Below are 24,177 nucleotides of genomic sequence, written 5' to 3'. Positions count from 1 at the left end.
ACATTTTCTAGAAATGACATACATGTGCATGCAGGAAGGAGGGACTGGCAGGCATCCACTGCAGAATGTTTAGGTTGGGGAGGAAAGGATTGATGACTGAAGAACTCTAGGCACCAGTGAGGTCATCCAGAACAGGATATTGCAAAAGCTGGTGGTTAGGAATGTTGGGCGTGATAACATCACTATGTATCTTAAATTAAACTTGAAGTAGGTAGGTTTTCCAAGAAGTGACCTCAGGGCTGAGTCTTAAGTGACAGGAGAGTAGAGGGTCAAGATTGGTCCAGGCTGAGTCAGAAAAAGAAGAAATCATGCAGTCACTCCCTCAGAGGGCCTAAAGGCTCAATCATACCAGCTGGATGTTGAATCTGGATGTTGCCTGGGAACAACATAAGACTACAGTTCACACTGGAGCCCACCATGAATACCTTGGCACATTCTAAACTAAGCACTGAGAATCAGTTTGTAGCCATGATCCTCGGGCCCTGCATGATGCTGAAGTCAAGTTTAACACAGGCTCCACTAGTCATATTAGGTATGTTTTCAAGATTGAGCAGATGTATTTTAGATAGACAGGTCATCTTCAAACCCTTCAAAGATCTACAGAATATGGCATTTAAAGTGTTTTAATAACTTAGAAAATTTTTCTTTTTTGTTATGACTATGAGACATGTCGGCTCCTGGCAGTACCAATCTACTTCAGAGAAAATATGGGCATTGAAAAAACTGCAATTGGAGTTAACTTTCATTGTGGCAAAAGTTAGCCACTGGACAACAAAGTATCCTCGAATCAACTGCTGACAAACAAGACAGACAGGACACGAAACAAAGGATTACTGATTCTTGCCAAAACAAGTGTGGTTATGGCTTTATCAAAAGGCATCTTCTGAGGCCAGGACAATATGGCACCATCCCTGAAGTGGCCTTCGCAATCCGGAAAAGGTACAGTGCCCTTTTCTTCAAAGGCAGCTTAACAGGCAATGGGCCGATGGTTTCTGATGTGCAATGGAACAACAGCTGAAACAGTTATTCTTGAAGAGTAATTAAGCTCACGCCTCTCAATAGTAGAATGGCATTTAATAGAGGGATGTGGAGAAGAACGGGATACTGAGATGAAGCCACATACACACATAGCCAAGAAGAATGGACAGCTGAATTCAAAAAACATCAACAATTTCCAGAATTTAAAATCCTGAATCATGACATGACACTAGTGGAATTCAGGTGTTTCTGGTACATGGACTGCTCTCACCCAATGTGAGGTTGAACTGTTGACCTTGTGTACATCCTACTTCACAAATGAGTCTGTCAGATACGCTAAGCCTATAGGCTGAAGATGATGCCCCAACACTGCGGAGAAACCTCAGATGACTGTCCAGGCAGCTGGCTGTTTCTGTCAACTCACAATTTTTTGGAAGTTGCTTGCATGTACTTCCTGTTTTTATTTTTGTTAGCTAATATTATTTCCTTCTTGGGTCTCTGAGGGAGTTGAAGATTAGTTAGTTATAGTTGAAGATTAATTAGGCTAGAAAGTGAATTAGATACATTTTGGACTTAACAAAATAGGGTAGATAATGGAATTATTTTCTCTGAATTTGTCAAATACAAATGGACTAGACATTGTTTAGGTATTTATTACTTGTATATATTGTATATAGTTATTGTATTTTGTATATAGTTTTTCTTATGTTAGTTATAAGCTTTTTCCTGTTTATTAAAATAGAAAAGGGGAAATATGGTGATATTTGATTTTGTACTAAAATGTTATTTGTATGTTTATAAATAAAGTTGCCCGGGGGTCAGAGCTATTAGCAAGCCATAGGAAAGCCGGGCGGTGGTGGTGCACATCTTTGATCCCAGCACTTGGTAGGCAGACTAGGTAGATCTCTCTGTGTTCAGGGATACAGTCAGCATTGGAGACACATGCCTGTAATCTCAATACCAACCATAGATGACTTGGAGGTCTGTACAGACAGGCAGTGACGAGGCGGTCATGTGGTTGGGTTTACAACCAATGAGAAGGCAGAACCGAAAGTCTTTATAAAGACTTTAACACAGGAAGTAGCTCTGGTTCGGAGAGGTAGGACCACCGCAGGAGGAAGGGTAAGGTTTTAGCTCTTAGCTCTGACCTCTTGGCTTTCTTCTTTGCATTGGTTCTGTGTTTCTTTTTTAATAAGACGGTTGGTTACATCTACACTCCACTCTTTCTGCCAGGCTTGCAGGGCCAAGTCTGTGCTGGTTTATTCCAATTCTTCATTAAAGGTGACTCCTCTGGAGAACTGGCCCATGTCTGGTGACTCTGAACATACTTGCACATGGATGCACCAGAGTAACCACCAAGTATTATTTAAGGAACTCACACCGCATGCATTGCATAGGGTAATGTCTAGCTACTTAAAGCAATTTACTGGGACATTCTGGTGGGAAGTGGAGATGTAAATGAGGCACACACACACACACACACACACACACACACACACACACACACACACTCCAACACTCACTGCTCCAAGATGGTGGAGGATAAATGGCACTTAGGGTTTGGGTGAGGTGTAAGGGAGGTAGCTCATCTGCATCACAAGAGCAATTAGAAAGCTCAACTCTCAAGACCACAGAACCACAGAGGTTTATTTCTGTCTTCTGGTAACAGAATATAAAATTAGCAGTCTATATCCCCTTTCATTTGAGAGTAAAACTGGGTCAAGAGAAACTGAAACACCCAGGGAGAGAGAGGTCACTGGGTTCCGAGCGGCTGGGAAGTCTACTGGGGAAGGAGAGTCACCTAAGACAGCATTATCTTTAAAAAAAAAAAAAAAAAAAACCAGTTTATTTATGTGTATGCATGTGTGCCCACAGAGACCAGAGGAACGAGTCATATCCCTTGGAGTGGAGCTGCAGGCTGTGTCCAGCCTAACTCCAGTCCTCTGGAAGAGCAGCGCTCTTAACCACTGAGCCATCCCTGGTCCCGGTGATGGAGGAGGGGAGGTGGGGGTATGATCAATCTTGTAATGCCAATTTCAGAGAAACAGTCCCTAAATGATTAACATGTCTGCCTGTAGAGTTGAGCAGAAATCCAATGCAGAAGGCCAAGGTACATATTGCTGAGCTTCGTGACCCTCCCAAAATGGTGATTTTTTTTTTTTTTAAAGTCAACTAAAAGCAAGTGGAGATGATGTACAGGTGCTTTTTTTTCAGTAGATAGTAACTGTAACAAGTGCTGTGAGAGGAAACAGCTTTGTCCAGCAGAATAGTGTCTGCTTTAGCCAAGGGGGGTGGGGGGGGGGGGTGAAGGCCAGGATGAGGGCTGGAGAGATGGCTCAGTGGTTGAGAGCACTCACTGCTCTTTCAGAGAACCCAGATTAGGTTCCCAGCACCCACATAGCAACTCACAAGCATCTGTGACTCCAGGTCCAGGGGATCTGATGCCCTCTTCTGACTCTGTGGGCAGTGGGCACACATGATGTTAGTTTTGACAGAGAGGTGGGTAAGGAATGGCTAGTCTGGGGGCTAGAGCTAGATAAGGTAATTGACTCTGGCCCTGTAACATTCCAGTCTCTCCGCAGTACAATGCTAATCAATCATTCAGTCTCTGCAGACACAGCTTCCACACACTCATGTGCATATGCACACATATACATACACACATACACTCTCATACTCTCATATACCATCACATGTACTAACTTAACACTCAGTCACATACAGACACATACATACTCAAAACACTCACATATACACTTACACTCAGTCACATACAGACACATACATACTCAAACACTCACATATACACTTACACTCAGTCACATACAGACACATAACATACTCAAACACTCACATAAACACTTAACACTCAGTCACATACAGACACATATATACTCAAACACTCACATATACACTTACACTCACATACAGGCACACATTTATAATCACACATACTAGTGCGCACACACACACACACACACACACACACACACACACACACACACATACACACACCACCTTCCCCTCACAGGCCAGCGTTTGGGAGGGGAAAGCTTGGCAAGAGAAAGCTAAGGAACCAAGGTGGGCTGCAGTCTCCCTCGGGGTGGGGACCCTACCCAGCTATCAATAGCATTGCTGAGAGGTGGAGGCTTAGACGGCCTACCGTGGGGGTTCAGAGAACGGCGGGAACATGGTTTTGTCCGGAGGACCCAGTCACGTGAAAGACAACGAGGCAGACCTCCCAGGTGTCACGAAGAGCCTGGGGAGTGGGGACTTCTAGAAAGTGCTGGATCCTCCTTTCCGGTGTCACCAACCCAGAGGGAGCCTGCGAGTGGGGGCGGGCTGTACTTGAGCTGGTGACACGCAGAGGGGCGGGGCGGAGCGGAGCAGGAAGACGGAGAAAGGAGGGAAGAAAGGGAAGATCGCGAAGAAAGGTGAGGGGAAGAGAGGGGGCCTAGGGCCCGGGCTGGGGCGGTGGGCGTGAGCAGCGGGGGCGTGGGGAGACTGCAGCCGCTAGTGTGTGTGTGTGTGTGTGTGTGTGTGTGTGTGTGTGTGTGTGTGTGTGTGTGTGTGTAGGGGGCTGCTCCTGCTCCGCCTCGGAAGCACTCACCCGCACAGGTGAGCCCACAGAGGTGGCCTGGGGCAGTGTCTTTCTCTGCTGGCTTTCCTTCCCGGGGTCCTGGGGACGTGGGCTGGGCAGACCCCTTGCCAGGCTCCGCTGCAGCGCGGCGTCTGATCTCCAATCCCTCCCCGCTAGGCTTCTCTCCAGGTGCTTCCGATTATTCCTGCTACCCCGAGCTGGGGTGCAAGCTTGGAGTTTTGCAGGCGGCCGCTGGATAGGCCTAGCCTTGGAATCTAGCTGGCTGATTCTGGGTCAGCCTCCCCTCCCCCAACCCAGGCTGGGTCAGGCTGCCATTGCACCCCTAGTCCAGATCTGTGTGTGTGTGTGTGTGTGTGTGTGTGTGTGTGTGTGTGTGTGTGTGTGTGTGTGTGTGTGTAGCTTCACCCAGAAGGCTTGCCCAGATGCCGGAAGGATGGCCCTGGTTCTGACTGTGCAAAAATAATCTAATTTGGCTGTAGGTGGCAAAGATTTCCTAGCATCTTATTTCCTAGAAAATCAGATTCCGGGGACCACTCTGACAACTGCCCTCCTACTGCTCATAGTGTGCCCTGGTTCTGTGTCCTCATCCCTCACCCCCATCCTCGCCACAGCTTGGTAGCTGTGCTCGACTAACAGGTGATAAAGCCAAGGCCCAGACACTTCCTATTCCTTGCCTCAGTGCCCAGGACCCGCAAAGAAAGTCAGAATTAAAACTGGAGTGTCATGGGGCATTGTTCCAGATACCTTTAACACAGCCCTCAGGTGGCAGAAACAGGCAGATCTCTGTGGGATTGAGGACAGCCTAGTCTACATAGAGGACAGCTGGAGTGACATAGCGAGACTCTGTCTCAAGGGGAGGGGATATATGGAGGGTGCACAGTCCGGTTATTATAACCACCTTCAGTATCGAACACTGCACGGGATCGTGTTCCTCCCTGTCCCTAGGCACCCAAAATGAAATGTACAGGGAGGGGCCCTAGGCTCCCATTTCTTGCCACTGCGTCACTAATGGAGCAAACACAACCTCCACTTTGTAGGAAAGCCAATGGGGTCCAGGGCTAGTGGGGAAGAGGAGGCTCATGGTCCACCTGGTGCGTGTTCATCCTTGCCAGCCCCAGGCTGTGTGGTCACCATTGATGGCTCCTTCAGTAATTCCCTGGTGGCTGCACCGCCCCTTCACTCCCAGTCATTTTCTTGACCGATGGTCTATTTCTTAGCTCATCAATACTCCTTTGGGTTCAATGTTCACATTCCCCGGCACTCTTTGTAGATGGCCGTGTCCAGGTCCCCTGCTTTACCATTCCTCCTGGTGATGGCAGCTTTCAAATTCATCTCTCCAACCCTCCCCTAATCTGAAATTCCAGACCCAGATCCTCAACTATATCAGTCTTTACTTGCTAATTCCAGGGTTTGCACACACACACACACACACAGGCACTCAAATCCAATATTTTCAAACCCAAATTTCTTATCTTCACCCCTCCCAATGAGGTCTCAGTTCGGGTCTTCGGTTTCTTATCTAGACAGTTTAATCACTGTCAAAACTTGCTGTCCTGCTCCTGGACAACCCCCTCCCCCATCCTCTTGAAAGTTCAGGACGGTGGTGTCCTGGGGGGTCTGCACACCTGACAGGCAGGACACACCTGTCCTTATTCTTGGACCTTCTCCTAGTGAATAATTATTGACTTACCAGACATCCCTTTAATCTGTGCTCTCCTACAGTGAATTTGTCTTGGCCTTTGTCCCCTCATACTTGGCATGTCATAGACACTCAGCAAACATTTGAATAGTTATTAACTTTTAATAATGCTTTGAGATGCTTTAAAGACATAATTTGTAAGCAGTAAAACATGTGCACAGTGTGGCATTTCATTCCACTCTTAAATCAGACCTGTCACTGTGTGTGAGTGTGTATGTGTGCGTGTGTGTATGGGGGTGTGTATAGGTGTGTATTGGGGAGTCGTTAGAAACTGAGATTGTAGGGACTGAAGGGACAGCTCAGCAAGCAAGAGCACACACTGCTCTTACGGAGGACCTAAGTTCAATTCCCAGCACCCACCTTAGGTGGCTTATAGCTGCCTATATGTAACTCCAGCTCCAGGGGGATTTGACTCGTCTGGCCTCCATTAACACTGATACTCCTCACATAATTAAAAATTAATAATCTTTTTTTTTAAAAGGAGGACATTGAGAGTGTAGGGCTCATAAGATGGAAGATGGATCAATGGATAAAGGCACTTGCCACCAAGTCAGACGACTTAAGTTTGATTCCCAGGACCCACATGACAAGAGAGAACTGACTCCTGCAACTTGTTCTCTGACCTCCATGTGTCCATGATACAACACACCCCCATTACACCCCCCAAAAATAGTTATTTAAAAATTGAGTTTACAGATGGCTGCAGACCAATAACCAAAGAAAAATAAGTTTTCTCAGTTAGTGCCGTTGATAGGAGGGGTGCGTTGAAGCCTGATATATAAATATTCAGACCTGGTACAGTGAATCTCTTCTGCTTTCCTTAGTCAGGAGGAAAAGGAGCATTCAGAGCACTCAACGGGCATCGAAGAAAGGACGACGTCATCATGGCCTCCGTGTCCACTCATGGAAACCAAGAGAAAAGTCCCCACTTGCCACCACTGAGCAAGCAGGTATGTGTGAGCTTGAGAGTCTGAGGAAAACTATCACACAAGACTGTCCTTGGTTAATCATCTGACTGACGTGTGTGTGTGTGTGTGTGTGTGTGTGTGCGCGTGTGTGTGTGTGTATGCGCAGGTGTGCAGGTGTGTATGGGGGTTCCTGTACATGGAGACCAGGGATTGATGTTCAGCAACTTCCTTGGTCACTATCCCCCACTTTTCAATTTTTTTATATTTATTTCTATATGGTGAGTGCCACGCCCATGCGCATGCCCTGGCAAGTGTGTGGAGATCAGAGGACACCTTGCCGGAGTCGTGAGTCACTTCTCTCCTATTGCTGGGTGGATCCAATGGATTGAACTCAGGTCATCAAGCTGGTAGCCCATGCCTTTACCTTCTGAGCCAATTCACTAGCACTCACTTCAGTTTTTGAGACAGGGTCTCTCAGTGGACCTGGAGCTCACTGATGCAGCCAGACTAGCTAGCCAGTAAGTTACGCCTCTGTCTCAGTTTCTTCTGTACTGAAGTTATAGACACATGCTACCTCACCCAGCTTTTCAGGTGGTTCTGGGAATCCAAACTCTGTTTCCCGTGTTTGTGTGGCGGGTACTTTAGCAATCAAGACAGTTCCTGAGCATCAAACACCTTTCTCAGCCTGGCCCCTCATCAGGTGGATGCGGGGAAGATGGAATAAGAAAGAAAACGTGTTCAGGCTCTCTTGAAGAGCCTGTTAAGGTTGTGTTTACAAACCCTTTTCTTTATCCTTTCCTGTTCAGCATCCAGCTTAACTCTCTTACCGCAGGCAGTGGCGGAGCAGGTGTACCGAGACTGTGGTTTGTCCCTAACCGAATGACACAGCACCTTATCTTCCCATTTTTGTTTCCCAGGGTTATTATTCTGAACATATGCTGCTGCGTGCTGCTTTTAGCATAGCAGGATCCATAATTGCTAATTAGCCGTCAGATTGAGAGCTCAGATGCTAGCTTGTTGAGAACGGGTGTCGCCGTTCAGGAGCATCTGGATGAGAAGGAGAACCAAGTGTCTGATGGCTTACTGGAGTCCGTGTTCTCTGAAGTCAGCTTTGTAAGCTAGACACGGTTTCCAGGAGGAGAGAGCGTTTAAGCAGCAAAGTACAGGCGAGACAGACAAGCAGATGACAGCAGGTGTCTGGACACCTTAGCTGCCCCTGTGAAACAGAGAACTGTAAAACATTCATGGCACGACTGAAAAAGATCTCCCAAGCCCCATCTGGACACTTCTTTCTGATCTCGAGTGCTGGATTCACAGAAGTTATGGTGGTCGGGTCTGAATGTATGTGTGCATCACCCTGGACATGTTGGAGGTTTTGTTTCTGCCCTGGCTACAGAGAGGACAAGAAACAAATACAGATATGGCTAGATTTAGAGTGGAGTGTTGTCTCAATCGACCCACTAGTAGTTGAAACTGTTGTTGGTTTAAAATGCTACTGGGAATCCTAGCACGATGGTCCGCTGCAGAGTGCTGTGGATGTGACCTTGTGATCTCACTGCTAACTTGAAGCTGCGCCTCCATGCTGTCCAGCATCATGAGAAGATACCATGCTGCATATCGTTAGCTTAGGACAAGTGTCAGCTTCAAAATGTAGTCCCCACTGAACGTGTATCACTTTCAGAACGTGTGTGTTAGTTACGGTTTCTGACCAAAAGCAAGTCAGGGAGGAAAGAGTTTGTTCTTTTTACACTTGCATATCACAGTTCATCCTCAAAGGAAGTCAGGACAGGAACTCAAGCAGGGCAGGAACCTAGAAGCAGGAGCTGATACAGAGGCTGTGGAGGAATGCCACTTACTGGCTTACATGGCTTGTTCAGCCTGCTTTCTTTTGCTTTTTTTGTTTTGTTTTGTTTTGTTTCGAGACAGGGTTTCTCTGTGTAGTTTTGGTGCCTGTCCTAGATCTCCCTCTGCAGACCAGGCTGGCCTCGAACTCACAGAGATCTGCCTAACTCTGCCTCCAGAGTGCTGGGATTAAAGGTGTGTGCCACCACCGCCTGGCAGCCTGCTTTCTTATAGAATCCAGGACCACCAGGCCAGGGTGACCTCATCCACAATGGACTGGCCCTCCCACATTAATCAATGCAGATCTTAGGGAGGCGTTTTCTTAATCGAGGTTCCTCCTCTCAGACAACTTTAGCGTGTGTCAAGTTGACAGAAAACTATGAAGCACAATATGCTAAAGTAAAATAACAACCTGAACCTCTTGGTTGGGGAGATGGCAAGATGCTCAGGGAGTTGTTAAAATGCCTGCTGCACAGCATGAGGACCCGAGTTCACATCCCCAACACCTACTTAAATATCCAGGTGCAGCACAATTGTAATCCCAGTGCTGGGGAGACTGAGGTAGAGAGAGCATCCCGGAGGCTTGCTCGCCAATCAGACTAACTGAATCAGTAAGGTCCGTGTTCAATAAAAGATGCTGTCTTTACAAACAAAACAAAACAGGAAAACACACACACAAAACAAACAAAAACAAAAGAAAGAAAACACGCAAAGAGATAGACACACTGTCAACCTCTGGCCTCCACACATCTGCGTGCATACTTACATACAACACACACACACACACACACACACACACACACACACACACACACAAATATGAGCCACTAAGTCAGGGACCATCCATATTTACCCTGGAAATGGGGAAGAGGGCTTGCCCTGAGGATCCAAAGTATAGACGGTACCAACAGTTGCCTGTCCCACTGTGTGCATGGCCATGACCGCTGATCATGGCTGCTGATCTCTGTGAGTCTCGCTGACCTCTGCATTCCTCCACGGTGTTGTGAGGAGGTGCAGAGAAGTGAAAGAGAGAGGTTACCAGCTTGCACTATTATAGAAGCATAGGCACCACAGGTTCCTTCTGCCCTGTAATTGTGTATGTTTGCCAAGTGTAAAAACGATGCATGGGCCATGAAATGGTGACCAGCATCCACATTGATAGCCACAGGCGAAGAGTCTTAAAAAAAAAATGGCAAAGTCAACAATTCTGGCTTTACCACAGATGCCACAGTGAGCTGGAGCTTAACTAGGCAAAGGAGCAAGCCAGCATTGTGATTACAGTGAGCCCTGGACAGCCTGGAGCAGAGCACGGACCTGGTTGCCTGCGGCACTCGGCCTGGGAGAGCTGTTCTTCACACCCTGATCACTGAACCGCCCTGTCTCTCAAGCGGAAATTCTACCTTGGCCAAGTCTATGCGGCAAAGCCAGCTAAAAAGCAGTGGCCATGGGTCTGAGCTGGCAACCAGGCAGGAGCAGGCACCATCCCATTTCCCTCCAGAGGGAACACACTGGAGACTTTCCTGACCTCAATGTTTTGTTGTCTGGCTTTTGTTTATTGGTTTTACCTTGAGGTAGGGTCTCACTATTTAGCCCAGGCTATCCTTGTGCTCAGGATCCTCCAGCCTCAGCCTCCCGGGTACTGGAGCTCTGTTAACCCACAGTGTCTTTCTCCACAGAGCCTGTTGTTTTGCCCAAAATCAAAACTGCACATCCACAGAGGAGAGATTGCCAAGATTATCCGAGAGTGTCAAGAGGAAAGTTTCTGGAAGAGAGGTACTCACACCCTCTGGGTCTTAAAATTAATAGTTTACTAATCAACAATTTAATAACAAATAAATGATTCAATTTAATAAATTTACTAAGTAAATTAACAATTGATGATTTAATAATTAATGTTGCAACAATCGGAATACCTCCGTGTCCTATTAGGATAGAATCATGCTGACCAATTAATTTTGAGCAGGAATTTTGCCTAAGTCCCTAAAGAACTATGGTTTTTATGGAGATTTACCATTTGAATCCATGCTGTTCTCTTCAGGCAGAGATAATATGCAGTTATCCAGCACTTTACCTCACCCAGTAAAAACAGATGCATACGTGACTCTTCCTTTCAGGGAAGCAAGAACACGGGCCAGGAATATTATATAACATGTCTTGCCACCACAAAGCAGACCTAAGTAAATTCTACCAGAGTCTCAGCTCAGATGTGGTGTCAGACTCATCTGGCCTTCAGCCCACAGCCTCACTCACAGGGAACACCTCAGAAATGTTTGTTGATTGCACTGGAGCTGGCAGCATCCCTCAATTCTTCTCTCTACATTATTATTATTTTCTCCTGAGTTGCTTCCTCATCCTGGGATTGCCTTACATAAGACAAGGCTGTGGATTCAGGCTGGATTAAAATCCCTTTTGGTTTAATAAATTCATAATTTGACATTTGAGAGTGGCGTAATGGAACCTATTCATCCAGCCCAGTACTGTGTACATTATTGATAGAGGTGTAATTGAGACTGTGCAGTATTCTTGATATCATAAACCATTCAGAGTCTGTATCAACCACTTCTAATGTGGTATCCAACATGCATCACTGTGGTTATTGATTGTTTTTCTAGACTCTCGTGTCGTTTCTGATAAGCTCTGAGCCAGGAGTTTACCTGACCTGGTAGATCTACATGTCAGTTAGCCTGCCATATCGGACTCGCCTCGGTTGCTAAGAAGGCTCTTGCTTTTGGAAGAGGCCATCTGACACATTTTGAGAAAACTGGAACCCTTTCTGCCAGACTCTATAGACTACACTAAAAACCTTAACTAAACGATGCATGTGCTGCGCGGGAGTGGAGCCTGTTTCTAGCCTTCAATGTGCCTCTTTAGGCACATATCCAAAGGAGGGACAAAAATGTTATGAAAGACAGAAATCAAAACAGAAACAGCAGGAACCTGCCCCTAGATTGAAACAGATTGGACATCCAACATAATGCATAATCCTTGATCTTCCACACTGGAAAAAACCTGCAGCTATGAAGGACATTCTTAGAGTAGCTGGAGAGATTAGAATATAGATTGTGCATTAGTTAATATCATTCCTCTGGAGTCTTAGTATTCAAACAGAACTTTCTTGACTATGTTCATGAAAACAGAACTTTCTTGACTATGTTCGTGGTCTGGTGGCTGTTTGGGGGACATTAACTTGATTTTAGAAGCTACCTGTTAAAATATTCAGTTATATTTAATCCCAGCACTCGGGAGGCAGAGCCAGGCGGATCTCTGTGAGTTCGAGGCCAGCCTGGGCTACCAAGTGAGTTCCAGGAAAGGCGCAAAGCTACACAGAGAAACCCTGTCTCGAAAAACCAAAAAAAAAAAAAAATATTCAGTTATAAAGAGTGATGGTGTTTGCAAATTTCAAATGGCTCAGAAAAAATGACAGAGATAGGAAGCAAAATATAGGGATGTATCCAGAGATACATAATTAATGCATCTAAAAGAAGGCTCTACAGAAGTTCATGGTATTGCTTTTCAAAACTTACATAGGATTGAAAACATCAAAATATAGCTGGGCAGTGGTGGAGCACGCCTTTAATCCCAGCACTTGGGAGGCAGAGGCAGGCAGACCTCTGAGCTCGAGGCTGGCCTGGTCTACGAAAATGAGTTCCAGGACAGCCAGGCTACACAGAGAAACCCTGACTTGAAAAACCAAAAAAGAAAAAAAAAATATATATATATATATATATAGTTATAGTTATTATATATATTATATATGTCACATATGTATTTTCACACATATATTTTACATATATATGTAAAAGTAACTCCCATATTTACAGCTAAGTGAACACACACCAATGACCCCTGTTGGATGTAGCCACTGGAGTCATGTGTATATAGAGTGCTCCGTAAACACAGATGTCAGAGATGGAGTTGAATGTGAGGTGTCAGTTCAGATTAATGCTGTGCATCAGGCTGAGCAATTGGGATAAATCCTAAAAAAAATTCTCCATGTAGTCTTAAAGAAATATTTGTTGACTAGTGACATACAAAGTGAATAACGCTGAGTATGGTGGTGCACACCTTTAATCCCAGCACTTGGGAGGCAGAGGCAGGTGGATCTCTGTGAGTTCAAGCTAGCCTGGTCTACAGAGTGAGTTCTAGGACAGCCAGGGCTACATGGCTGTCTGGGAGAAAAAAAAAAAACTGACTAAAACTCACTGCCAAGTTTGGCAAGAAAAAAGATCTTAGAATAACTATCCCTGATTTCTAGGTGAGGGGCTAAGTTGTTCGTCTTTTCAAATTGTATCTGGTGAAGATGTGCATGCGTGCATGGACATGTTTTTTTTTTTTTTTTTTTTTTTTTTTTTTTTTTTTTGGTTTTTCGAGACAGGGTTTCTCTGTGTAGTTTTGCGCCTTTCCTGGGACTCACTTGGTAGCCCAGGCTGGCCTCGAACTCACAGAGATCCGCCTGGCTCTGCCTCCCAAGTGCTGGGATTAAAGGCGTGCGCCACCACCGCCCGGCATGGACATGTTTTATGGTTTAGAGTTAGAGGACCGTTTACAGGAATTGATTCGCTCTTCCCATCACGTGTGTCTAGGGATCAGGCTCAGGTCACCATGCTCGGAGGAGATGTGTTTGTACCTGCTGAGCAGTCTCACCTGCCCCCAGGGACCATGTGTTAAGATGCTAATATTGAGGGGACTTGTTTCTTTGTTTTACAGCTCTGCCTTTTTCTCTTATAAGCATGCTTGTCACCCAGGGACTTGTCCACCAAGGTAAGAGTCGGTATTTACTAACCCTTTAACTTCAGAGAGCCCAGTTTTTGTGGCCTTCCCTGCAACCCTTGGACATTTATTTTATTGGTTGAGGATTTTTGTTTCATGCGGGCATTTGGTTGTTTTTAGCTAATGCAATGAGTCTTTTTCTGTCCCACCAGTCAGCTCCCGCTTCTTAATAATTATGAAAGCTTGGCCTATAGCTTAGGCTTGTCCCACTAGCTCTCATAACCTAAATTAACTCATTTATATTAATCTACGTTCTACCACATGGCTCTTACCTCTCTCCCATTCTGTGTGTCTGACCAGTCTGCGCCTGGCTGGCTTCTCGGCCTCTCTTCTTCCCAGAGTCCTCTCTGTGCCTGGAAGTTCCACCTATACCTCCTGCCTAGCTATTGGTCACTTAGCTCTTTACTAAACCAATCAGAAGACACCTTGGAAAAGACACATCTTCATAGGGTACAAAAAGATTATTCCACAATGAGCTAAAACTTCTCTCTCTACAAAAGAATTCCTCACCTCTGGAAAGACTGAATGTATTTGACTACTTGATAAAAGGAAATTCGAGTTACAGATACCGTTAAGGTTGTTAGCTGACTTTAAAATAGATTGTCATTGATTTGTTTTTCATCTGAAGATGGACTGTAAGTGGAGCAGAGGATCACGAGGCATAACTAGAAAGACAGCAGGTTTGGACTCAGCATGCCGGGCTTTGAAGGTCCAGGAAAGGGCCATGAATGTAGTGGCTAGTGTTCCTGTTACCATGACTACAAAAGCAGCTTAAGGAAGGAGGGGCTTATTTGGGCTCATTGTTTAAGAAAGGATGGTAGCAGGACAGTGAGGCACCTGGTCACATTGTGACTATTATCGGGAAGCAGAAAGTGGGAAGGAAGTCTGGTCAGGCTATGAAACCTCAACAGCCATCTCTGGAGACCGTTTCCTTCAATGAGGCTCCACTCCTAAAGTTTCTACAACTCAAACAGCACCACCATCCGGGGACCACGTGTTCAAACACATGAGCCTGTGGGGTCGCATCACACAAACCACAACATTGAGCTAAGGAGTGTGGGGGGGGATCGTGTCTTCAGAGAAGAAGGCAGCCCATTGAGGACTGCAGTTACCACCTTGGCTTGTCCCTATACTGAGTTTGGACCTTTGACCTCAAGACCTGTAAGATAATAAATTCACATTATCTTAAGCCCCTGAGCTGGTGGCCATCTCTTATGGCGGACACAGGGACTACAACAGTGCCTGTCTCTTAGAGAAGTTCCTGTGTCTCCCAATGGACCTGACCCTCTGTAAGGCCATCTTATCGAATGCTGCTAATTGCCATGATTTAAAAATGTCTAGGGAAAAAAAACTTTAGTAAAGATAGATGTCATTGATAAAAGTAAAAAAGGAAAAAAAAAATCAATGTCTCTAAACACGAGGTGAAAATATCCTGTTTCTTTTTCTTTTTTTTTTTTCCTTGAAGATCAGCATGTCACATGTCTAAGAAAATTCCACTTTGGTTGTTGTTATCCATAAAGGTCTTGTATTAAATATGAATTCATTTTTTTTTTTTTTTTTTTTTTTTTTTTTTGGTTTTTTCGAGACAGGGTTTCTCTGTGTAGCTTTGCGCCTTTCCTGGATCTCGCGCTGTAGACCAGGCTGGCCTCGAACTCACAGAGATCCGCCTGGCTCTGCCTCCCGAGTGCTGGGATTAAAGGCGTGCGCCACCACCGCCCGGCTGAATTCATTTTTTATAACTTGAAGACAGTCTTTTTGTAGAAATGAATTCACCAATTTTTGTTCAATTATTTTTGATGCAGAAATATGGCCAGAATCTATGGAATGAGGCCTTATAAATATCCACTTACCCCCAATCTATCCAACCTCTTGCGTCTGTGCTATTCAGGGTTCTATATTAGTTTCCTACAGCTGCTAAAAATAAGTCACTGTGAGCACAGTAGCTTAAGATAGCATACATTTATTATCCAGAGGCCACAGTCAGAAGGGGTCTCACTTGGGGCTCAAGAGATGACTCAGTGGTTAAGAGCACTGGCTGCTCTTCCGGAGGACCTGAGTTCAATTCCTAGCACCCACATGGTGACTCTCAACTATCTATAATGGGATCTGATCTCCTCTTTTGACATTCAGGTGTATATGTAGATGGAGCACTGATATACATAAATAAATATTTTTTTAAAAAGAAGAATGGGTCTCATTAGGTTAAAATCAAGATGGGGTACAGTTGTGTTTCTCCTGGAAGTTCATCTCGGGACCCCCCCTTTCAGCTTCTAGAGGTCACCTCCGCTTCTTGGCTGGTGGCATCCTGCTGTGTCTCCAAAGCCAGCTGTGTTGAGCCAAGCTTTTCCACCTCTGATCTCCTCAATACCAACCAGAGGTCATTGTGATTATGTTTAATCCACCTGGCCCATTCAGGACCATCTCTCCACTTTAAAATCATCTGACTAGGCAACTTAATCCTACTCTATACTATTCATTCCTTTTTGTAACATAATATATCCAAAGTTGCCAAAGATTATGGTATGGACATATTTAGAAGCCGGCTAATCTGCCTAGTGCCTAGCACAAGCTATAATGTTTTCATTTAAAAATTGTGATGGGGGGCTGGAGAGATGGCTCAGAGGTTAAGAGCACTGGCTGTTCTTCCAGAGGACCTGAGTTCAATTCCCAACAACCACATGGTGGTTCACAACCATCTACAATGAGGTCTGGTGCCCTCTTCTGGTGGGCAGGCATACATGCAGACAGAACACTGTACACATAATAAGTAAATAAATCTTTAAAAAAAAAAATTGTGATGGGCTTGACACCTGTCTTCAATTCTAGTACTCGGGAGCATCAGAGTTGTGTAGATCATCAGCCTGGTCTACATACCAAGTTCTAGGACAGTCAGGGCTATATACATACACTGCCTTAGATAGATAGATAGATAGGTAGATAGATAGATAGGTAGATAAATAGAGAGATAGAGAGATAGATAAGAATTAATTTATATGCTGTGAACCTCCGAGTTGAACTTTCTCTGTTGAGTTAACTCTTAAAAGTCGAGCATGGTGACTAGTCTCTTTGAATCCATTTCAATTGGCCTTTAATTGTGGATTCCGAATTGTTGACCACATGTTAAAGCCAATATTTACCATTTGCCTGAGATGGCTTCTGAGGGTTAACTTCAACCACAGGTTCAATCATAACTCTTCTAAAATCATTTCTTCAGATTAGTAACATGCACACCTTAGAGATGTTATATCTTAAGCTTGGATGTTTTCTTTACAAATTTAAATAAATTATTAAATGAAATAATACATTTCTATATTACTCTTCAGGTTATTTAGCTGCTAATCCAAGATTTGGATCATTACCTAAAGTTGCACGTAAGTCATAAAAACAGATTTGGGCTGGGGAGGTAGCTAGGTGGTTTGAAGCACCAAGGCCCCGAGTTCACTTCCCAGCATTAAAACAAACTGAAAAAACAGATTGATTTGGACAAAGTTTATAAGAACTGAGGATATGAGTGTCAGCTTCCGCCTGTTGCCTGGACTGACTCTAACAAAGCACTCTCCATTCTCCACCACTGGCCTGCCGTCTCCTGGTTCACCCCAGCACTTTCTGACAACAGGTTAACGGCAGGGACTTGGGCCAGTGTCATCTTTAAAGCATGAGCAAAGACTAGCAAGATATATACAGTTTTCTCAGTATCCTTGAGAGATAGGCTCCAGGACCCACAGGTACCCATTTCTGCAGAGGCCCAAGTTTCTCTTATAAGTGATAGGCATTTACATCTGATGGTGCACATCCTTCTGTCTACCTTAAAGACACTCTCCAGGTCCCTGTAACACATGATACAATGCAAACACTATGTGTGGTTGTTGTATGACATGCTTGGGAATGATGCACAAAATGCCAGGACATGTTTGGAATAGATGCAGATTTTTTTTTTTGAATTTTTTTTTTAGTCTGTTGTTGGTTAAACACACAGCTGTGGAACCTGTGAGTGTGGAACCAATGGCAATAAGATTGTCAACAGCAAAGCCTTTGAATGGCAGGTTCATTAGGGAGTTACATTTTGTTCTCTTCATTTAATCAGTCTTTAAAAAATGTTATCTGGAGTGCATATTAAAAAATGAGTAATTTGCCGGGCGGTGGTGGTGCATGCCTTTAATCCCAGCACTCGGGAGGCAGAGCCAGGCGGATCTCTGTGAGTTCGAGGCCAGCCTGGGCTACAGAGTGAGTTCCAGGAAAGGCACAAAGCTACACAGAGAAACCCTGTCTTGAACCGCGCCCCCCCCCCCCCAAAAAAAGTGAGTAATTTACTGAAATGTCTAAGTTTCTTCTCCTTGGTACACATAGATGGTTTATGTTAGAAGAATTATCCAGTTTACAAATTGAGTCTCACTTCCAGGTAGGGGAACAGGTTGAAGATTTCTCCTATAGGAGGTTTCTCCTCTCTATGACTTATTTTCCAGAGGCAAGAGAGGAAAAGAAAAAAAAAACAACCCAGCAATGCCAAGAGGCTTCACCACCCGGTGACACAGAGCTATTATTACCTGACCCAGACCCACCTTCCCTTGCCTGGCAGCCTCAGCTGTTGGTTTGACAGAGGGGTCACTCCCTGGATGCCCACTCAGGCACAGCCCCAGTGTGTGCTCTGCCCTGGGCCTCCTCATGTCAGCTCAAAGCAGAGATCACACCTGTCCTTAGTAGAGGCTTGTTTTACTGTAGAAGTGACCCATGTTAAGAAGGTGGAGGCAATGGTTAGTGGACAGGAGGACTCTGAGCTTTTCTATGAATTGTCTGTGTCTCCTAACCTGCTTTTACAGTGGCTGGTCTTCTGGGATTTGGCCTGGGGAAGGCTTCCTATATCAGAGTGTGCCAGAGTAAATTCCACTCCTTCGAGGATCAGCTCCGGGGTGCTGGTTTTGGTCCTGAGCATAACAGGTTTGTCGTCTGGTGGAGGGACTGTAATGAAGATAACAATAAGAAATGGAGTAGCTGGGTGTAGTGGCAATGCCTTTAATCCCAACACTTGGGAGGCAGAGGCAGGAGGATCTCTGTGAGTTTGAGGCCAAGCAGCTTGGTCTACATAGTGAGTTCCAGGACAGCCAGAGTTACATAGTGAGACCCTGTCTCAAGAAAACAAAAAACAAACAAACAGCAATCAAAGTGAAAGTTTACTCTCTGTAATATTAAGCACATTAACAATTTTATTTCTTGAGAAAAAACTCTCTAACCCTCAAGCTTTGATTTATTACTGTTTAACTTTAATAATCATTTATTGCCTGACTTAATCACCTATTTCATTTACTTAATGTGTGAGATTTAATGAGCACCTACTACATTCTGGGCCTTGTATAAATCTCTGAGGAATTCCCTGGTGAGCAGATGTCTTCTGTCGTTGCACAGTGGCTCAGCGTCAGTGTTTAAACCTCCTTCCCTACTGCGGAGCTTCTCAGAGCCCTTAATATCACACACACACACACACACACACACACACACACACACACACACACACGTGCACATACACACATACAGATACACACACACCATACACATACATACACAGATATACACACACACACACACACCACACACATACACATACACACACATACACACACACACAATGTATCCTGATAGCTATTCTTATTCTCCCTGGGGACATAAGTAGTAGGGCTAGAGTTTACAGTGTGCCCTGTGCTCCCAGGGGACTTGGGCTGAAAGCCAGTTCTATCACACTTTTCTTAAACTCAAATCTTCAGGTTTCTCATCTGTCCAAAATGATGACCAGAACAATTGCAAAGCTGTGTTTTGGGGTCAACTTACAGAGTAGCTGGCCCACGATTCTGGTATGTACAGGGAAAATAGAGAAAGGCGTTGTCAGCAAAGCAGGCATTGTGTTGACTCTTTTCTTTCCCTCTTCCATTTTGGGACTTTTTCTTGCTGTGAACCCAGTATCGGGTTCTGGAACAAGGTGTGATGGGGAAGGAAAATGCTTATTGATGATGCTTGAACAAGTACTGTCTTTCTTTCTTCTTCTTCTTCTTTTTTTTTCCCCCGAGACAGGGTTTCTCTGTGTAGCTTTGCGCCTTTCCTGGAACTCACTCTGTAGTCCAGGCTGGCCTCGAACTCACAGAGATCCGCCTGCCTCTGCCTCCCGAGACAAGCACTGTTTCTACTGTTGTGCCACAGAACTAGTTGGGGACACATTCCTCTAAAGACCCCACACTTGTCACAGCTGATTTCTTTGTTTTCTTTTAGAGAGCATCTCATGTAGTCCAGGCTAGTTTCAAACTTGCCCTGCAGTCCAAGGATGACCTTGAACTTTGTATCCTGGCCCCTCTCCTGAGCACTGGCGTTCCAGGGGAACGCCTGTTGTGTGTGCCTGTCCAATGCCAGCATTGTAATAGCCTATTGTGTGTGGTGCTGGGGTTGAACACGGAGCCTTGGGGATGCTAGGAAACACTCCACCGGGCCGGTCACGGTGTGTTCTGCTTGAGGGGCAGCAGCAAAAACAATATTGGGTTAGATGTCAAGGTCAAGTTGTCCTGGCTGTGTGACTTCAGAATGCCGCAGTCCCTGGTCTGGTAGAAGTGGATGGACTCTAGCCATCATCCCTGCCCTGTAAGTCACATGCAGTCGGGAACTGTGCAGAGACTCTCGGAAGACATTGGTGGCTGTGGTGATATGTTGTGTACCCTAACAAAATTTACTTGAAGATCAGAGAACAGAACAAGCCACTAGATTAAACATAGAAGCCAGGCAGTGGTGGCATACACCTTTAATCCTAGCACTCGAGAGGCAGAGATCCACCTGGATCTCTGTGAGTTCAAAGCCACCCTGGACTACATGAGATTGACTCAGTCTAGGAGAGAAACAAAGCCAGGCAGTGGTGATACACACCTTTAATCCCAATACTTGGGAGTCACATGCCTTTAATCCCAGCACTAGGAAGACAGGAAATGGTATGGGTGGGCAGAGAAAGGTATATAAGGCGTGAGGAGACAGGAACTAAAGTCTTTCGGCTGAGGAAAGCGTTTCAGGCTGAGGAGTCCTAGAGGTAAGAGGTGGCTTGTTCCTTTGTCTCTCTGATCTCTCAGGCAAATTTATTAGGGTATACAATACATCACCACAGGTGGCTGTAGGTAGACAAGACTTCAGTGTCCCATTTGTTTCCAAACCCTGACATTTCCCTTGGTGATTGCAAGGCCAACAGAGAGTCATTGACTCTATGTTTACGGACAACTCCAGAGTTGCTCCATCCTTGCAAAGCTGTGTTTTGGGGTCAACTTACAGAGTAGCTGGCCCACGATTCTGGTATGTACAGGGAAAATAGAGAAAGGCGTTGTCAGCAAAGCAGGCATTGTGTTGACTCTTTTCTTTCCCTCTTCCATTTTGGGACTTTTTCTTGCTGTGAACCCAGTATCGGGTTCTGGAACAAGGATGAAATCTGCATTTTCCAGACAGTCTCTAGACATCGTTCTATACCTCATGTCCATAGAAGGAAGTGGTTGAGGTTAAATGGTCTCTGGGGTCCCTTTCAGATTGACACTCTGTAGCTGTTTTGCCTGCCGGCTTCTGGCATCAAAAGCCGCACTGTGGGCCGCCTTATGGTACGTGGTAACCGGTGGCTAAACCCTGTGTGAAAGGCCACTACCCTCTCTTCTCAGAGGCACTGAGTCACAAGACTATTTGATTTTCTGGTGAACTAAAAGGATGGCAGGCTCCTAACGAAGTTGCAGTCCAAGAGAAGGTGGTGTGTATTTTTATTATTTTTTCTTAGACGAGAACTTCACTATACTGCCCAGCCTGGCCTCCCTCCACTCAGCTTAGCTCCTAAGCTCTGGGGCTGCAGGAGTGCACCATCACACCTGAAACACTTTACGATTTATTTTTTGTTGTGGTAGAAATTACTCCAGAGATTCAAGGTCAAAGAGTCATGATGTTTATTTAGCTTGTGTGTGACTCTCTGCACAAATACAACCATCTGCTTCAACATAAACATCATTATTGAATGAAATTTGGCTGATTGTAACCCAAGAAACAACTGTTACTCCATTTTTTAAAAAAAAAAAAGGAAGCCAGTGAACTGTAGAATCGAAAATGTCTCTACAAATTGCTTGCTCTGGTAAGATAAGAACTTGGGGAGCTGGGGGATGGCTCAGCCACTGAAGTTTCTCTTTGTGCTATCATGAGGACCTGAGTTTGGATCCTAGGGCCCACCTAAAAGCTGAGCATCCAGCCTAGCCTAATCAATAAGCTTCAGGTTTAGTGAGAGACCCTGTCTCAAAAACCATGACAGCCAATGTCGACCTCTGGCTTCCACGGGCACCCACACAGCAGGTACACCCCCATGCCCATGTGCACATGCCCATGCAAACACCTGCCTATGGTACGGACACACACAAAGCATTTCCACTGTTAAAATAAGAGTCACCACCTGTTTCTGCCTCTCTTCTAGGCACTGCCTGCTCACCTGTGAGGAGTGCAAAACCAGGCGTGGATTAAGCGAGAAGGAAGGGTCACAGCCATCTGCTTCCTAAACCTTGTCTGTGGTTTTCACTGATTTCTAAACCTCTGAATTTGTACACCTTTAAACTTTCAAGTGTACTTTAAGATAATATACTTCTATTGAAACAGAAACCTTGTAATTCTCACGTTCCTTTGAAATGCTTGTGGTGGAAGGCTCTCGATTGACTTGAGCATGGCCTATTCTTCTGTTCTTTAAGAACATGTTGGGAGTCACCACACACTAGGCAGGAAATGGTTACACCCACATGGCTTAAAGCTTCCTGAGAGAATTTTGAATTTCTTTCACTCTGTTTTTTAATTTTTTTTTCAGTGATTTAAGTTCTCTGGTAGGGAAGAGGAATTAATGATGTGGAAGTTAGTTGGGAAGCCATGACCCAAAGAAAATTCATGTATTGGAACTAGAAATCCAGAAAAGATTGTGTTTTAGTACTAGAAGTCCATCCTAAAGTCCAGGGGCTGAGATCTGTAACTCAAGGGAAAACATTTCCTGTGAAAGGGTCACCATACAAAGCAGCTTGTGTGATCAGCATGACTTGGTGGCTCATCACAATCACGGAGCTGTAAAGTGCCCATCCTTTGTAGGTGACCCGTTGGGCTCATGGGTACATTCTCATAGTCAGCACTCAACAGTGGCTTCTTTTTACCAATTATTTGTGGCCTCAGAGAAAAAAAAAGACAACTTCCTAACCTGTTCTCCCAGGGAGCAGCTTACTGGAAGGAGAACCGGAGGACTGATTTAATTCTAAAAATGAGAAACTCTTGGGACTTCCGGGAGCTCAGAGACAGCCAATGTGATGGATGTCACAGGTTGTACTTCTCCAGACAATCTCTTAATGGAAAGTGCGGCCCTTCCCCTTTGGATCCTTTTGGTCTATGGCAGGTTGGCTGAGCCCTGGGTGAAAGCTACCCTTACGTCTTTGCAGCTTCTCAGGAAAATGCTTTGTCTACAAACCACCATTTAAATATAGGGGGGGGGGGGGCTGCTTTTACTCAGTATATCTGCAAGCCTGGACCATGGAGGTAGAAAGGGAAATTTCATCAGAGGTTAGTATTTGATGTGAAATAATTTCATTTTAAACGTCAAAAACATGTGGAAGTTTATTTTTGTGTGAACATTAAATGAATGCAATGGAGTGGCTTGACAGAGTTGATTTTTATATGATATATCCTGTTTGACAGTCAATAAAATTCTATTTCTGAAAATCAAAAGGCAGAGCCGGTATGCTAGCGTTTTCTTCTTTCGTTGTGTTGGGAGTTAAGTTCAGGACTTTGTGAATGCTGGGCAAGTTTAGGAGGCACAGAGGTCCTTGTGCTCACAGATAAGCATGAGGGAACCTGGAAAGTTAAACACGGTGTTGTTCCTTCAAAGGGAGGGATTCAGAACCTGTCATCCACTCACAAGGCTGGGAACGGATGTGGTTAATAGCCTGGTGACCGTTGCACTGCGTGGCCAAGACCACACCAGATCCTCCCTTCAACCCTTATCATGAGGTTTTGCTGTCAATCTATAAACCCATCTTTATGGAAGGTGTCACATGCACTTTACAAAGAATTTCAATGCAGTTGTCTCTGATCTTTCTTTAGCTCACTTTGTTCCTCAAGGGGATTTATGTGTGCTTTATTTTGCACACACAGAATTGAATTAATGATCACCAGGAAACTTTCCACCAAATTATGCTGTGCTTGAACCTGCCTGAAATAAACTACTCGGGCCAGACTCCCGAAGTTTGAACCAACACTAGCTTACTTAGTTGTGTTGAACCGAACTACCTTCTTCTCTCCCTCGGATTGTTAATCCATTGGCTGTGGTGGTTGTAGAGATACCCCCCAACCCACACCTCCAACCCCCCACC

The 24,177-nt window shown here is 45.0% G+C and overlaps 1 protein-coding gene across 1 annotated transcript; it reads left to right on the top strand.

Annotated features, from left to right (window-relative positions):
- Positions 1–4,280: 4,280 nt before the first annotated feature.
- On the top strand, positions 4,281–23,537 carry Ociad2 (OCIA domain containing 2). The gene is made up of 7 exons (XM_052735126.1): positions 4,281–4,412; positions 7,103–7,228; positions 10,705–10,801; positions 13,736–13,789; positions 17,122–17,169; positions 18,616–18,733; positions 22,254–23,537. The coding sequence occupies exons 2-7, from the start codon at positions 7,163–7,165 to the stop codon at positions 22,333–22,335; spliced, it is 465 nt and encodes a 154-aa protein (XP_052591086.1). The 5' UTR covers positions 4,281–4,412; positions 7,103–7,162; the 3' UTR covers positions 22,336–23,537.
- Positions 23,538–24,177: the final 640 nt, after the last annotated feature.

This window comes from Peromyscus californicus, unplaced genomic scaffold (assembly GCF_007827085.1).
Source record: "Peromyscus californicus insignis strain IS unplaced genomic scaffold, ASM782708v3 Scaffold_13__1_contigs__length_99412109, whole genome shotgun sequence".
NCBI lineage: Eukaryota > Metazoa > Chordata > Mammalia > Rodentia > Cricetidae > Peromyscus > Peromyscus californicus.
Note: the sequence above shows the minus strand (reverse complement) of the source record. Positions and strands in the feature narration are given on the sequence as shown.

Excerpts from the sequence above, each read along its gene's own strand:
- Ociad2 (XM_052735126.1), top strand. The coding sequence starts at position 7,163 with ATGGCCTCCGTGTCCACTCATGGAAACCAAGAGAAAAGTCCCCACTTG. Across the intron at positions 17,170-18,615 it reads ATCATTACCTAAAGTTGCAC|TGGCTGGTCTTCTGGGATTT; the intron begins GTAAGTCATAAA and ends CTGCTTTTACAG. Across the intron at positions 18,734-22,253 it reads TTTGGTCCTGAGCATAACAG|GCACTGCCTGCTCACCTGTG; the intron begins GTTTGTCGTCTG and ends CCTCTCTTCTAG.